Source organism: Empidonax traillii, unplaced genomic scaffold (assembly GCF_003031625.1).
Source record: "Empidonax traillii isolate 1590-97213 ecotype Southwest subspecies unplaced genomic scaffold, ASM303162v1 scaffold93:size1158651, whole genome shotgun sequence".
Taxonomy (NCBI): domain Eukaryota; kingdom Metazoa; phylum Chordata; class Aves; order Passeriformes; family Tyrannidae; genus Empidonax; species Empidonax traillii.
In genome coordinates this window covers 654,453-666,631 of record NW_020955286.1, presented here as the reverse complement: position 1 = coordinate 666,631, position 12,179 = coordinate 654,453, and the positions used below count along the sequence as shown (strand labels likewise).

Sequence of the window (12,179 nt, the reverse complement as noted above, 5' to 3'; positions counted from 1 at the left end):
TTCATGCAAGCTTTTTGAAATGGGATAAAGTGTTCTTTGTTCTCCATGACCCTTTTGTGTCTGCTAAAAAGCAGCAGAAAGGGCAGGGAAGTGTTTGCACTCACACACCTCATTCTGCTTGTCTTCAGACTTCCTGCCTAGACGCTTCCTGCTGTCAGTGAAATAATTTTTGCCCTTCAGACAATAAATACTTAACTGTATATGGGAACCTGGGAGTGCTTCCAAATTCCCAGGTCTGGCTGTGCCCTCTGGCTACGTCCTGTCCTATATTATGATGAGATCCAGCATTCATCAGCATGACTGCTGTCTCCTGTTTCCATGGGAGACAAATACTGGGCGTATAGTCCATATAGGAGCTGTATGGGCTCCTGCAGTGTGCAGGTAAACATTCACTGTGATAAACAGTGTGTAAACTGTGTTCAGGTGATACAGAGAAGGATTACATTTCTGTGCACCACCCAGGAGGAGACACTCAACCTTGAGGGCAAAGAAATTTGTAAGAATTCCACTTTTGGCCCACAATAACAGGATTTCTTGACAAAGAATACTACAACAGAACTGAGGAGTGGGGCAGCCTGTCAGAAATATGGGCTTGTAAATACAAGATGTCTAATAAAAAAACCAATAGCACTGAATAAAAAACTTAGTAAAAGAATAAATGGAGAGTTGGGATTCAATCTATCAAAAAAACCCAGACTGCTTACTTGTAGCCATGTTAAAGTCACGACCCAAGTGTCAAAAAGCTGAAAGTTGATGTTAACTTCAGTTGCAATATTCTACAGCAAGATTTAAAAATCACATTTGCAGGAGTGATAAGAAGTATACAATTTTAGCTCTGCTTTGTCTTTGTTTCTTGTGTCTTTTCAGTGTAATAGTCTCAAAAAATTTAAAGCTTTAAACCTTTGTTATGAGTCAATAACATTTAAATCCAACTGGAAAAAATAGCATGAGTCGGTTCATGTAGAGATGGATTTTAAATGTAATAAATGTAGTCGTAAACTCAAGGTGTCCCAGGATCATGGGTGAGTTTACATCAAGGTCTGGAGCAGGTATAGTTTCTTCTTCAATAATTTTTCAAGAGCTATGAAATGTCTGCATGTTGTCTTTAATTATCTTGCTACAAGAGGAAGAAACACCTAAACGAAATGGCTTTAACATGTAATGCTGTAACTCTTACTCAAAAAAATGTGGTTTATTATATAAATTTGATATTTATTTACAATCACATAAAGTCTCCTTAGTTCACAAATGGCTTTCATGATTTTGTTTCAGAGACAGTGGATTTTGTTCTTTGCTGCATTTTTGAACTGTCAGTCCTCTGTTTTTATAGCACAGGTAGAGAACAAACACGGTCAGTGTGAACTTCCTCATGCTTCTTTGTCCACACATTTCAGCCCTGGTCTGGAAGGTCAATTCTGCAAGTACAAGTGGAACACAGCCTCATCCAGCAACAATCCTGAGATTTTCAACAAGGGAAGTGCATTAGTTTATTAAGGAAGAGATCTGTTTTTTTCTGTTTATTCCCTCCACTGACAGGCAAGCTTTAGCAGTTTTTGATGACAAACGAAGTGCTATTCTTAGCATTCTTTGGCTTTTCTTCACTTCCTAATAAAATTAATTTTCTTCTTCATTAACAGGACTCATAGATATTTTATTTCATATTCCCTAGTGCTTGGAGTCAGCCAAATGCTGGGTTACCCTCTGTCAGGCACGCACACACCATACCCATCAAGTGGTTTTTGCAGAGGTTGCTCTTTCTTATGCTGCTTTTTCCGTTCCACAGCAGTATGCAAGGCCTGAAGAACCAAATCTTTGTTGTTCTGGACATTGTAGTAACTTAGATTAACAAGTTTGTCAAAATCTTTCTCTGAATAGCTCAGATTGTTTATGTAGTATGGACCACAGGCATTTGCAACATCAACATCACCGTCTGCCATCTCTGAGGGACTACGTTTCACACCTAATGGACAAACAATGACTTGGTTAATTTGCAAAAAACAGTTAGTGTCTGGGTGTTTCTCAGGCATGCACAAGTAGTGGATCACAACCCAAAATTTTCCCTTCATAGGTGTTTTATTGCTGGGATATTTGGTTGGCAGCAGGGAGTGGAAAAGCTCATAGTGATGCGTCAAGTAGGAGTTGTCCTGGGTACTCTTGGAAATGCCAAAACAGGTAGAAGAGTTCTTCTTTGGAGCACAGAAGGCTGAGATTCCCTGCCTCCTCCTCTAGCTCCGGAGTGAGCTGTCAGCATAGTCTCCGTGTTTCCCCTCATTGCTGGCACTTTCCCAGGCCAGCCTCTGCCATGCTGCTGTCTCCCAGCCACCACAGCACCTTACGCTTTTAGCCAAGGTGCAAGTAAATGGCAATTACTCTTTCTCTCTCTTTCCTCCCCTTCTCCAAAAGCAGACAGCAGCAGCAAGAACCTCATGACAGCATGTTTTTTTTCCAGATGATGAGCCTGAAATTATGAGTTCTGGAAATTATTGAGGGGGAGAGGGGAGGCAAACTCCCTCACAGAGCAGCTCTACAGAGCTAGAAGAGCTCTACAGAGTGCATTATAGAAGAGCAGCTCAGAAGTTAATTCTCAGTTACTCTTCTAGTTCTTTCTCCTTTTCTCTTTTCCCTAATTCCCTTTACAAAGGGCAACTGCAGAAACTTCCATAACTTTTCAATTATCTGATCTGTGGAAAGAGCTGGAGTAGAATGGTGTGTGTACCTGTATAAATACCCTTAGTCTATTTGAATCCTGTTCACAACCCCAGTTGTATACTTAGAATGTGGAATGAACTCAATCCAGAATATTGACAAAGCAATAGTACCATACGATTTTTTATAACTTATTTAAATTAAAAAGATAAGGATTGATACAACTGGGATATTTTCTGCATTTGTTTTCGTTTTAAATTTATTGTACCATAAAACAACCTAGAACTTTTCGTTTTTAGAGATACTGTAGGGCTTTGAAGTGAACTCACAACTGGAGTTAGGGATTGTAGCATCTGGAGGAGTATCTGAGACTTTTGGTACCAAGAGAGTAGTATGGCATGTGAGATATGGTACCAGGACTTACAACTCATCTGTTTTGAAGTGACTGGCACTGTTGCTATTGAAACTCTTTAAATTTCGAAGTAGAACTCACTGAAATGAACAGAAACTGTCAGCATGTCTATGTTGTACTTTCATCACTTCGCTATGCCTCACAGTTATGTTTTCATCACTCTGCTAGTTTGCACTTTTGTCTCAAGGTTATCTGCCTAACTGTAAGCCTGGAAATTATTTTAAACAATGAAATCCTTAGATTCCCCAAAGCATTCTTTAACAGGAAAGGATGACAAGTATGAGAGGAAATAACCCTGCTTATTTCTGCCACTGCAGATAAACAGAATATACTTTTGCTCAGTAAACTCTAAACCTACCTATGAAAACTCAAAAAAAGTATGAAGAGGGGCACAGTTTCTTCTCTACTGTCAAGGACAAATTACATATTTTAAGTTTCTTGTTATGGTTCAGATCTAAGCAAAGAGAATCCAAGTCTGTTTTTACAGCATAATCTGAAGAACAGATATTGACCAGTAAAAAAGAAAAAGAAGGTGTCTGTTGCCTCTGTTAATGTGATGGGTAACGATGAACTTACCAGGTGCTTTGTATTCCCTGAAGGTGTCATTTACTAGAGGGAAAAATACCACAATTGGTGTTTCTGGGCTCTCTTGATCACCAACAATGTAGCATTCCTTCAGATGTGGAGTTTCCTGATCATCTGGCACCTTTGTAGGGAATGGAATTCCCTGTTTTGCAAAGTATTTAGAGGCTTCTTTCAGGGGCTAGTTGCCACAATAGGAAAACAAAACAAAAGAAAATATCAGAACATACAGGAAAAACTTTGAATTGACACAAACCTAATTTCACTAGGAATATTTGAGAGGTAGGGGACAGGTACTGACATATTATGGCACATACCCACTTTAGGTGTAGATTGTTTATGGAGCCAAGACCCAGAAAGCCAGAGTCAAGTGAGATGGATCTGAGTCCAAATGCCTGTCTTTGAAAATCTACATGTCACATTTGGATATGAAAAAAGCTGTCTTTAGGTGATGTTTAGGATTTAGGAATTTAGCATTCCTAAATACAAACTGTTCTTTCATTTATTTGCATATCTGGCCTTCTGCATCAAATCCTTCTATTGTTATAGTTGTATTGTCCTGAAAGTATATTTTCTTATGCATAAGAATATGTGTGATTGCATCAAGAAATCTTGGCAATGTTTAAAGGCATTTAGCTTCATTCATTCTACATCTGACTGCCTTCAAATCAGCTGAAACCATTTACACATAAAAATGAGAAGATTCAGTTTACTAAATTATTACTTTCTGATAACACTTGTACTGTTCACTAAATATACGTGGCGTTGGTAAATTGTTAATTTATTTACCCTTCCCATATACTCGATGAGTAGATGATCAGCCATTCTGGGAACTCAGTGATGAAACAGCAAAATAATAAAGAAGAATGTACAAGGCTCACCCCTGTCTGAGAGCCTGAACTGTAGTTGAAATGCAAAATGACATCCACTTTCCTTTCTGGTCTCATAAGGGGTGGGTAACTGGTAGCAAATGCAAAGGCAGTATCAATCAGGATAAGGTAATCTGTTGCTGTTGTCAGGTGGTTGGGCTGAGAGTCAAGCTCACAGTCTAGAAAAGAAGCACATGTTTTCAAAGGAAGTACTTCAATGCAAAGGAGGTGCTGAAGAAAGCTTATTGTTAACAAAGAGATAATTTTTCTTGGGTCTTAGATCTACCTATACAGCTGATGGCTGCAGTTCAGTCATTTCTCAGTTCCTCATCTGGCTTCCTCTTTTCACTATTTGCTCTGCAATTTCTTTGGCTTTCCTTTAATTAAAAGGGGTTAATTTGGGGCTCAGGGAAATAGCGTTATTTCCATCCCCTGGTTTTATGTGTAACTCTGATCAGGTTGGGGGGGGTGGTGTTTTGGGTTTGGGATTTTTTCTTTTATTTTATTTTTTTTTAATGCAGAACAAATTAAAATGGTACCTCACAGTCTCAACACACTAAAGACTAAAGAGATTTGGTGCCTTGCTTGCTATGAGAACAGGCACAGAGCTACAGTGGTGCATGGAAGATCTGGAAGATCTTGATTATGAAAATTCCCAACCTGGATAAGAGGGAATATTGTTACAAAGGTTGTATCTTACTTACAATTAAAAATGTAACAGGAAATAGGGCTCCATCCCACATCCCTTGAGTATTGACCGGGCAAGAGAGAGCATATGATGGCATCAGTGCCATGTCACAAGCGTGCAGGCTGAATGGCTAACACATCAGCAGACATACGTTGAGTGACTGGTAGGGATGTTTCTCATCTAGCAGTCATGAAACTTCATGAATTTTTTTTAAAGAAATTATTTTTGAAGACTCTCCTGCTGCCTAATTTCAGCTTTCCATGGCAAATAGTTTCAAATATTATCAGAAAATGGGCACAAACCAAAAGAGTCATCTGATAGACAATCTTTTAAGCATGATTTCTCTTTCATAAGGATGGTTTAAACAATAACTCAAAGCAGGGTGCTATTACCATACCTTTCCACTTGGAAAACTCGCTCTCTAGGTAGTTGTTGTTCATCTGGAAGCCCTTTAGAAAGTTATGGATTTCTGAAGCTGCTGGACGTAACATCGCAACATCTCGGAAAATGTCTGAAAAGCTGTCAGTGGGACAAACCACTCGAGTATCCAGCTCATTTGGTCTTGTAGGGAATAGGGTTTCATCATCTGCAAAAGAAAAAATAACAGTTCTTTTATGCAGTTTCATTGTTAATGTCAATCTGTGCAGTCATGATTTGACTTAATATGTTTGGCAAAACTTGAGCTTCTTTCTCTTTTTATTTCCAGGATTTCCACAAATCTTGTTTTTCAGTAAGCTTTGAAAAGTTCCTTTCTTCTTCTCATTTCACAGTGATAAAGGCATTATTTGTACTGCAAGAGTCCACCTCACCTACTACAAATGTCTTTGCTTTTCTATTTTATGCACTAAATATCATGTGTTTACTTTGTCTTCCTTTGCTACTCCATGTTACAGTTTCTTTCTCAGACACATACATAAAAAGGCACATAAACACAATCTCCCAGACACACAAACATAATTTATGTTCCTCACGAAAAAATGCAAGCTCCTTGTTTCAACAACAAGAATCTACACCCTACAAGTGCAAGAAGATTAAATAAATCATCTTTTTTGCTACACTTCTATCTCATTTTTTTTCTCTGTAACATGTCTGTCTTGTGTATTTCTTCTTGAAATCCCACTCTGCAGATCTCTCTTAATTTTTTAGCATGTTTTGCAAATCTAATCCTTATAAATAGTTTGGAGTGACTTCCAGTAGTACTGAAGTTTCTATCAATGCTTTGTAGACTTCAGTGATACAAAGACGGTGTTTGCCCTTGCTTCTGCAATTCTTTATCTTCTGAGAAAAAAACTGGGAGATTGTGGAATGCTATGGGAGGCATTTATTCTTTTCTACTCTACAGAGATATTTTTCTCTAGTTTTGCACCTGTGCTCAGATATATGGTGACATATCCCATGGATTCTTGTCTTACACAACTGAAATGATTGCCATACTATAATACATGGTATTTATTTCTTCCTGGTTTCCATGTGATTAATAGAAATCCCTGAATAGGAAGTTCTAAAATGGCCTTGAAAAATTCAGTGAGAGAATAGAAGCACAGACAAGAAGAAAAAAAATATAAAATGAGATAAAAAGAAGAGAGGTAAAATAAAATAACATAATCATGTAAGAATAACTCACCTATGTCAGTGATTTTGTCTTGGGTCCATTTGTGCCAGAAGTCTTCTGAATGAACAGATATATACCAAGCATCCATAAGGTTCAAGGAGAATACACTGCTCCAGATCCCTGTGACATAGGATATATTTGACAGAAAATAAACTGGTAAAGACCTGAAAGCATTTTCATTCACCTTCAGTATCTTCTGCATTCTCTAGCAAGTGTAATTCATTATACTATATTAATGTACAAATAAAAGGGACTGTTATAATCCCTTGCTATATATTCCTGTAGCAATTTCTAAATTGCTATGGGAATCAAAAACGTATTTGAAGAATCTAATTTAATGACATATATTGAGAGGGCTGGTAGTTTTTTTAGTGTATCTGCTAACACATTCATTTTTGCTACTTGGCAAATAATATTTTGTCAAGTTCATCATAGTGTTTTCCATCTGTTCTCATCATTGGTTAATCCCCAAGTTCCCTGCATTTGTAGTTCTAAAGTTTTCATTTATTTCTAGCATAATCCTATTACAGGTATGCAGTTATCATGCAGGACTATCAACCACAAAACATTCAAGATTCATATGCTAATATCCCTGAGAATGAGTAAGCCAACTTAAAATTTGGATTTGGAGCATATCTGCATTCCATTTTCAAGTTCATCTACTAATCAGTCCAGGCTGACACCTATCTGCAGTATTTCAGCCTGATAAAACATCAGTATGTGGTATGGTTGGATATGTCAGGTGTCCCACAGTGCCTTCCTGAACCTTTCAAACTCCAGAACTATACCTGGTGCTCTTGGGAGGAAGAGGCTGCACCTGAGCAGCCTGGTGATCTACTGAGCCAGCAATGCCAGCCTGCAGCCAGAGGGATGGGTTTGGCCATGCAGGAAAGGACTGCAGGACTTATATGATCAGTCCTTGCTTTTTTTCAGGAGCTGAGGTGTAAAGGAATTTGCTGAAAACCTTTTGAATAGTTGTGTCTCTGGACACTGCCTGAAAGAGGGGAGGAACTCTAGCTCACTGTCAGGGAACAGGGGCAGAAATGTCCCAGCATCGCTCTAGGGAAGGGAGGAAGAAAGCACCAAGGTGGGAAGTGCAGGACGGAGCTGGTGACCTGCCAGCATTTCTGACCACAGAAGGGGAGAGCTGGGTACCTTATCTGAAATTGCAGTCAGGGACAGAGGAATACTGAGTTGCTTCCTTACACCTCACCACTAGCTATAGTGAAATCTCCACACAAGCAGAAAGTCTTAACTTCTTTAAAAAAAAAACCCTGAAACTTCCTTTTTCCTTCATGCAGTTGGTGGAAGTAGGAAGAACAATGAGGCAAGAGATTGCTTTCACAAAGGGAAGGAAGATTTCCTTACTGCTTTCACTTTCTTGTGCAAGAGGGATAAAAGACAAATATTATGACCTATTTGCACTCTGAAATGGAAGTGTTATCCTAAGAATTAATCAGGGTTAGGTGTAACAGGAACTTTGTAGATGAAAGTGAGTATTTTAGAGACTCAGGTTGCAGAATAAACTGACGATTTAACTTTGTGGCAATGACACACAAGTTTTCTTGCTGACAAAGACATGTAAGTACTGCAACAGCCCCACGTCAGTAAGCATAACCACATATGAAATCAAGTAAATCTGTTTAGCTGAATAAAATCAGAGAGAAAACAAAAAATCCTTCAGATATTAACCTGTTATCAGTTCTTTTACCATATACTGCTCCTGGCAGATAAAAAATAAATACTAACTGCTTCATTTCAGAAGAGGGATTTGTGCAGGAGCAGATTATATCATTTTACATTTCTCCAGAACAAAAAAATCACCTTCCAAAAAGCAGATTCTGGATTCTGGGATTTTCTTCATGAGGCGACCCATGAAGAACTCACTGCCAAAATCTTCTGCACGAATGAATGCTCCATATTTTGGGAATCCTACCTCATAAGGGGTGAATTCAACCCATTCTAAAAAAAAAAAAAAATTAACAAGACAGCCTGATTACAGTAGCAGAGGTATAATTATTTGAATAAAACATATGATATTGGCAAGGTTAAGACAGACTGCTTTCTAAATAACACTTTACAAGAAGACATTTATTCACTGTACATTTCACAATGGTGAACATGAAGAGCCAATTGTCCTCTTACATCTAAATGTCTCTACAAACTTTCTCAGGTTTTCTACAGAAATGCATACAGATAATGTTCTCCATCATCCAACTTTTGATCCTGAATACAAGCTGAACATCCTAAGGCCTTCAAAAAATTAACTATTAATTTTCTCCTCTGAAATGGATTGGCCTTTTAGTGTATTTGTGCATTGAATTGCTTTCTTTACCTAATCCTAAATTGACCCCAATTAGGAATAAATGTTAAATGCAATTCTGGAGTATTATTACCTCTAAAATCCTGGTCGCTGATTTTATCCTTCACATTGAGAGAGAGGTAGATGGGCAGGGGATTTTGACCCTGATTTAGTGCCTGCTGCTGATCTGTGAGCTTATGGGAGTCCTCCTGTTTTGAAGAAGGACAGTAGGTGAGGAGAGTTAGATGACACAAAAAGCTTTCCACTTGATCTCAGCCTGAGCGCTGACAACACAGTGCATTCAAGACTCCAGCTGGGATGCTCCCCACCTGTTTAGTTCCAAGTGGTGCTGCCATCCCTATCCTTGACCCTCCCCTGCCGCAGCACTTAAGCACACAAATGGTTTTAAGTTCATAATGGTGAAAACAATATGAGATTTCAATGGTAGGGAGAAAATGTTGTTATTCACATTTTTATTTCAGAAAAAATGTCTGGAAATGTTTGAAAAGCACTTTTGACCAGAAATATTTCATTTCAAAAGAGTAAAACTTTCCCTGACTGTCCAGAGGAACATTTTTTCCTCACACAAGGCTCAAACAGAGGTAGTCTTCTGTGAGCCTTGACCCTTACTGTTTCTGCTGCAGAGCATACTCAGACAGGGTAGGAAGGGCAGGATGGTTTGGGTGTAGAATCAAAGTTTGAAAGTGTGCTCAGTTCAGATCCTTCTCAAAGCAGAACTGAAGGTCCTCCTCCTCACCAGAGCAGCTCTTGGAAGGATGGCTGCACCACCAGTGCCACTGGACTTCCCTTGGGCTGTGTTCGTCAGGGGACAGGGCTGTGGCATTGCAGGGACACTCAGCTCCCTGCTGAGAAGACCTCCAGGGAGTCTTTAGCACTGTGATGTGGATGTATGTGGGGTTAATCATATTACAGGGGGAATGTTTTCAGGAGGGAAATATTAATGAAAATTAAAATATAGCTTGAATATTGCCTTTTGATGGGAGTGTTTACAGGGTAGCATAATCCCATTCATTACTGTGTTTGGGTTTGTGATTTTCATTTGTTGCCACAGCTTTTTTAAAAGAACAGCAGGATTTTCATTTAAATATTTACATGTGAATTCATAGAAAGTTTAGGGTTGGAAGGGACCTTACAGATCACCTAGTTCCAACTAGGGACACCTTCCACTAGACCAGGTCACCCTGAGGCCCACCCAGGCTGGTCTTAAACACCTCCAGGGATGGGGAGTCCACAGCCTCTCCAGGCAATCTGTTCCAGTGCCTCACTACCCTTATAATAAAGAATTTCTTCCTAATATTCAATCTAAACCTACCTTCCTTCAGCTTCAGGCCATTTCCCCCTTGTCCTGTCACTACATGCTCTTGTGAAAAGTCCCTCTCCAGCATCAATATGTAAAACAAACAAGCCAGAAAAAAAACCCTTTCTGTAAGGGTGATCAAACACTGACAGACATTGCCCAGAGAAGTTGTTGAGTCTTCACCTGTGGAGATATTCAAAGCCCATGGTTCAGGGTAGCCTGCCCTTCCTGGTCCTGCTTGAACAAGATAAACTCCAGAGGTCCCCTTCAATCTCAACTAATTTTTGATTTACTGTCTTTACTCACTGCTGTATTCACTAAATATTCAAATCTGAAGAGAAAGCTGCTGTTATTGTACCTTTTCATGGAACATGGCTTCAATGATGAGTCCCCATAGATCCGTGAAACATAGCTGGTGTCCTTCCTGTTTCCTCTGGCACAACTCCTTCAAATAGTATTTCAAACGATCAGGTGCAAAGCAACTCACAAACTTATTTTTGAGCACATGCTTTCGGGCATCACTGACTATTTCCTTAAGATCCTTCTGGGACCAGTTAGGATCTTCATACAAATTTGACATGGTCCTGGAAAAAAAAAAAAACCAACCAAACAATCAATCAAAACAAAACAAAACAAAACAAAAAAAAAACACACAAGGAAAAGGAAAGTGTGAGTTACTGTCAGTTATGAAGAAGAGCTTTGTGAAGTTATGGAGGCTTGTGTATTATGTCTTCATTTCCATGAAAAAACACATATGTAATTAATTCCAAATGTGGGAAAATATTCACTAGAAGAAACAATAAAATACCGCAGCAGAAAAAGAAAGCCCTTTCTTGATAGTAAAGATCATACAACTCTTCAGATCACTTCTTGATGTAATATATAGAAAATTCCTGTGACAGTTTTGCGTATCTTGGTCTTACCATGTTGTGCCAGATAAACCAGTGATGTATGAGACACAGTCCAAGACTCTCATTTCCTGCACACTGAGAAGGTGAGCATACATGGCTGTCAGAGCTCTGGTTCCACCACCTGTTGTCATGATTGCCACCACAGGTACCTGTTCAATCCCAAAATATATGCATTTAGTGACATGGTCTAAGAAGGGAGAGAGATATCTTTGGTTAAGAAAGAAAGTTACAGGACTGACAAAGTAGTAAAGATTCTGTGTGCCACCAGTTCAAGGTGAAGAAAAACCTGAATGGGGCATATAAGGAATAAGAAATACTTCATATTTCCTCTGGCGTGCAGCTGTGCATGAGAACATGAAATCCATCATCTCAAACATCACATTTTCAGTGCTCTGTTGAAAAATTATTAACACAGGCCAGCCAAAAAAACTAGAGGAAACGGTACCTCCTACCATCTGAATCAGATTTTTATCAGATGCAATAGACCAGAAAACATCCCTTCTATCTCACAGTTTCCATGTGAGCAGTAATAACCTCTCCTTTCCTGAAGTTTGCTAAGGTCAGTTTCTACTATTGTATAGTTGCTTCACAGGCCATACCAGAGGTGTCATAACTGATGGATTTAAGAGCACAGGCCAGTTCAGAATGCCAGAGACCAGAGGCTGGTCACACCATCTCCCTTTACAGTTGCTGTAGGGAGAGAGAAGCAATGCTCACTCCACCTACCCCATGTGCACATACAATACTAGGTATGCAAGTGAGCTGCAATTACTTCTTTCTGTGATCATATGGAAATCCAGGGACTGGCAGTCTTAGAAAAAGAATTATTTTGTGTATAT

The 12,179-nt window shown here is 39.1% G+C and overlaps 1 protein-coding gene across 1 annotated transcript in view; it reads right to left on the bottom strand.

Annotated features, from left to right (window-relative positions):
- Window positions 1–1,347: 1,347 nt before the first annotated feature.
- Window positions 1,348–12,179, bottom strand: part of LOC114056470 (cytosolic phospholipase A2 epsilon-like) — a 44,833-nt gene continuing 34,001 nt past the window's right edge. The window contains exons 14-22 of the mRNA XM_027881679.1: window positions 11,353–11,489; window positions 10,788–11,013; window positions 9,206–9,320; window positions 8,634–8,771; window positions 6,822–6,929; window positions 5,595–5,783; window positions 4,522–4,688; window positions 3,635–3,821; window positions 1,348–1,960 (exon numbers count right to left, since the gene is read on the bottom strand). Of these exons, the coding sequence (XP_027737480.1) occupies window positions 1,695–1,960; window positions 3,635–3,821; window positions 4,522–4,688; window positions 5,595–5,783; window positions 6,822–6,929; window positions 8,634–8,771; window positions 9,206–9,320; window positions 10,788–11,013; window positions 11,353–11,489 (1,533 nt within the window). The 3' untranslated portion in view covers window positions 1,348–1,694. The remainder of the gene's footprint in view (window positions 1,961–3,634; window positions 3,822–4,521; window positions 4,689–5,594; window positions 5,784–6,821; window positions 6,930–8,633; window positions 8,772–9,205; window positions 9,321–10,787; window positions 11,014–11,352; window positions 11,490–12,179) is intronic.